The sequence below is a fragment of the Hoplias malabaricus genome, chromosome 12 (assembly GCF_029633855.1).
Source record: "Hoplias malabaricus isolate fHopMal1 chromosome 12, fHopMal1.hap1, whole genome shotgun sequence".
Taxonomy (NCBI): Eukaryota; Metazoa; Chordata; class Actinopteri; order Characiformes; family Erythrinidae; genus Hoplias; species Hoplias malabaricus.
The window spans coordinates 38,797,353-38,801,591 of record NC_089811.1 but is presented as its reverse complement, the minus strand read 5'-3'; the positions used below and the strand labels follow the sequence as shown (position 1 = coordinate 38,801,591).

The window sequence follows — 4,239 nt, the reverse complement described above, 5'->3', positions numbered from 1 at the left end:
CAAACACACACACACACACACACACAAACTTTTGCAGAATACACTTATTCCAGAGTTATTGTTAAAAGTGTTGGTATGCAAATGATTTTCCTCATGCATGGAGAATGTGGCCCCCACTGAGTGTTTTATGTTCACACAGATATAAGTGAAAGTAAAACACTAGCATCAAGAAAACCACACATTGTAGGGTGATCTTATTTAGTGACGGCTGTAGCTGCAGGTGCCTCAGTTACATTCGCATGAGGGGTTTAAAAGATCTGCAGCACATTTAGCTGCTTCCTTTTTCACATAAATGTGTGTGTGTGTGTGTTTGTGTGTGTATGTTTATGTGTGTGTGTTTGTGTGTGTGTGTTTGTGTGTGTGTGCATGTGTGTGTGTTTGTGTGTGTGTGTTTGTGTGTGTGTGTGTGTGTGTGTGTGTGTGTGATAATGACCAAAACCTAATCTTACACCACATTACATGGATATTTTATTTTAGTTTAAGTTTTAAAGTTAGAATAATGTTTGAATCTGAATAAGGTTAAAGTTAGGATTATACTAGAGCATAAGTTATGGTTAAGGTTATTAACCTTATTAAATAAATAGCATAAAGTTATTAAAGTTAACAACTTCAAAGTTTAAAAAAAAGGTTTTGAAATGAAAGGGTTAATACTCTACATGAGTGGCTATGCAAAGTCCCCACAATATAATGGAAACAAATGTGTGTGTGTGTGTGAGTGTGGTGTGTGTGTGTGTGTGTGTGTGTGTGTGTGTGTGTGTGTGTGTATGTGTGTGTGTGTGTGTGTGTGTGTGTGTGTGTGTGTGTGTATAAAGAGAGGAGCAGAGGGGGCGGATTTTAGTTACAGCTGAAGTTCACGAATCTTGAACAACTCTCCAAAGCTGGAATGAAGGATACTTTGACTCTGAAGGCTGGCCATCCTCCTGCGGGTCTGATACTGTGTTTGTAGACTCTTATTTAGCCTCCGTTTGCGTTTTAAGGCACTCTTGTGTTTTCTGTTGTTGTTGTTGGCGGTGTTTTTGTGTCGATGTGAGGACGGACGTCTGTTGAGAGTTTTTCGAAAGGATGAAGATTGTTTTTATCATCGATAAACACTTCGTGACACAGACTAAAGCGCTAAGTCGTGTTTGGGGGTGTTTTGGTGAAACCTTTTCCCGGTTTTCCGTAGCGTACCGTGACCTGTGGCGAACAACTAACAGTGAAAGTGGAAAACAACTTGAAAAACAAAATCACATTTCGGTTTGAGCGGATTTCGAAAGCGGATGAAGATGCAGTTCCTTGTCGTCTTCAAGTCGTCGTGTTTAAACACTTATAAATTGCACATATGAAGGAAAATAGTCGTTTCCTGTCTTTTTGCAATTCGAATTTTATGCAGAATGTAAACAAAAGATGCGAATTCGAATCAGTTTATTTTGTAAAAACAATGCTGTACAGTTCCTGAATCTGTTGTTTCTTTGATGACAAATATCCTTTGTTCAGTGTTCAGCAGTTTATTAACACAACTTCTGTGCTGTGTTTGGAACAAGGCAGTGACTTGGGTTTTATCCCCGTTGTTTACGTTCAAAAATGAGGAAAAACAAGAACGTAAAGGAATTAAGACATGCCCAAATAAATGACGTCAGTGGGGAAATAAAAAGAGAAAAATCCATAAATTTAATAGCCATTTAAACACCATAATCTCCATTTCCTGTAGTGATCCTTGCTACAGTTTGCTCTTTAACACCAGACCTGTTTATTGCAGCATCTGCGTGGATAATTGATTCATTAATGACTTTGAGAAAGCAGGTAAATGGTTAATTGGATAACTGTGATGTCAGTTCAGGGTCACTGTTGCATAATGATTACATAATTACTGCTTATCGCCTTTTCTTTTAAATGGAGGCTCTGTTTGAGAGGAAGCAAAGAAACTTCATTTTTAAATTTTATTTACCACTTATTTCACCAGCCAATTCATTAAGAACAACTTTTTATTTTCAATGGCACATAAGATGAACATTAAAGGCTAGGCACCACTTAATGGACCTCCATGAATATTCCACATTATTGTAGTTACTGACAGATATAAGTATGAATTAAAATGAAAATAGCAGCTTAATTTGCTTTAAAACCGACAATTTTATTAAATTGTATGGTATCTCTCTTTGCCCCAGGCTCTTTAGGCAGCCACCCAACTCCAGTAACACTATGTACACTGGGCCTGTGGAGATGGGCATACCACAAATGATTTTAACCATGCAGACTGGAGTTATTAGAAGATTTAGATGTTTGACAACACCCTGAAGAGTTTTGCATGTAATTGGGCCTTTCAGAGCATGTATACAGGTTATTTATTTATTTTCTTCCACTATTTGTGTGTGTATATTGTGTATTGTAATATTTCTAAAGGAGTTGTCGTACTCTGAGGGTTGTGTTGCTAATGGCAAGTACTGAATTACTGAGCTTAAGCCTTTCAGACTTTGTTTAAACAGTTTGTCCAAGATGGGTGTGGACGGAACCGTGACCTATATCTGCATTTAAGGTACAGCTTTTTTCATTGTTCTTTTTTTCCTTCCTTCTGTTTATGGGCAGTGAAGGCAGGAGGAAAAAGGGTGGTTAAGAAAAGCAGTGAGGATACTGCAATCCAAGAGAAAGAAGGCAAGAGACCAGACAAACCCAGGCAAGGTTAACTATTTCACAGCTGTGTTGCGTTCTGTACAGATTCCACTGCTTTAGCTGCATGCTCTACATAATTAAAAACAAGCAGTAAACAGTAGCTCAGCTTTCAGATGCTTTTATGATTTCCCAGCACTTCTAACACTGAACTGTAACTGCTTATAGCACAGGGTGAAGTACTGATGGATAATTTGCATACATTCTCAGTGCATGCGTTATTAGAAATGTGTGAATGCATGAAAGCAGTGTCTTGGTCCACTGTACATGGAGTCTTAAAATAACTGTGTGTGCAGATTGCTGACGGTCTATTCCCGGATGCAGCAGATTGGAATTCTAATTTCAGGTCCACTGGGAAAGGTAGGTTTGTGTCAGCTAGTTGTATCTTAGTATTAAATAGAGTGGAACTAATTCACAGTAATGTAAGCTGATGGGTTTTCTAGGCGATGGGTGTCTACTTTTATATTCATGTTTTACACACTATACAGCGATGCACCAGAGTGATTTGTGGTGTTTGCTCTTGCAGCTGGGCCATGATTTCCCTGAGACTCCTGTTTCTGGGCGTCACCACAGGGTCAGACCCAGTGTAGAGAAACCGCACGCACGGCGGCTCTTCTTCATTCAGCAGCCCCGCAAGTGTTGAGCTGATATTGCTGTTTACAGAGGATGTGGGTAGCTGTGTTCAACAGGAAGTGAGCTTCAGATGAATGAGTCGCAGCAAGGACCTCAGAATTGCCCCAAAAAAATAAATAATAAAAAAAAAACTTCAAATTACATTGTCACTTGGTAGCATCTGCTTTAAACGTGTATATGTTCGATTAAACGTGTAGTTTGCTGCAGTATGTTGTTTCGTCTGCATTCTTTCTGTGCCTTTCTGTGCATGTTTGAATTCTTAAGTAATCAATGTGGAATAAATCTCAGTAGACGATCCTGTTACTTGTGACCGTTCTGATGTGCACTAGTGTTTACTGATTGAGTAAATAAACAAGGCATTGCATCAAATCAGCTTTAGTGGGTAGCATTTGGAGATGTTCTGCAGTTTATATTAAATACAAGCATATTTCTGGAGTTTAAAAAAAAAAAAGTTATATTCTGCAATAAAGAGTTTTCCCCCTTCTCTGAAATGTCTGTTATTCATTTTCCTTTGACTAATGATGTAATGGGAAATTCGGTGAACCGTAAACATCAGTTTTCAGCCACACCTTTAAATGTGATTGAGACTGACACAGAAATCAGTTCTGTCATGTTACTCCTTGAGCTACTCTACGGCTTAGTTTCCTGTGTTGTTAAAGTTGGCCCTGAACCAGTATGGGTTTGTTTATAATGGTAGCTTTTCCACATGAGACCAGCCTTTGTGTTTATTAAATTTCAGTAGTGCTGCTGGAGTTTTTAAACCCCTCAGTATCTGGACCGAGAACAGTCCACCAACCAAAAACATCCAGCCGACAGCGTCCTGTGTCACTGATGAAGGACTAGAGGACGAGCGACACACACTGTGCAGCGACAGATGAGCTACTGTCTCTGACTCTACATCTACAAGGTGGACCAACGACGGAGGAGTGTCTCACAGAGTGGACAGAGAGTGGACACAGG

General features: G+C 39.3%; 1 protein-coding gene across 3 annotated transcripts; it reads left to right on the top strand.

Moving 5' to 3' along the window:
- Positions 1 to 804: 804 nt before the first annotated feature.
- dap1b (death associated protein 1b) lies at positions 805 to 3,770 on the top strand. 3 transcript variants are annotated; one of them, XM_066640992.1, is made up of 5 exons: positions 849 to 926; positions 2,148 to 2,319; positions 2,566 to 2,653; positions 2,943 to 3,006; positions 3,173 to 3,769. In XM_066640992.1, the coding sequence occupies exons 2-5, from the start codon at positions 2,259 to 2,261 to the stop codon at positions 3,287 to 3,289; spliced, it is 330 nt and encodes a 109-aa protein (XP_066497089.1). In that variant the 5' UTR covers positions 849 to 926; positions 2,148 to 2,258; the 3' UTR covers positions 3,290 to 3,769. The 3 variants fall into 3 exon arrangements, with proteins under 3 accessions (XP_066497091.1, XP_066497090.1, XP_066497089.1); XM_066640994.1 differs by lacking the exon at positions 2,148 to 2,319 and having other exon boundaries at positions 805 to 926; positions 3,173 to 3,766; XM_066640993.1 differs by lacking the exon at positions 2,148 to 2,319 and having other exon boundaries at positions 827 to 938; positions 3,173 to 3,770.
- The last annotated feature ends 469 nt before the right edge of the window (positions 3,771 to 4,239 follow it).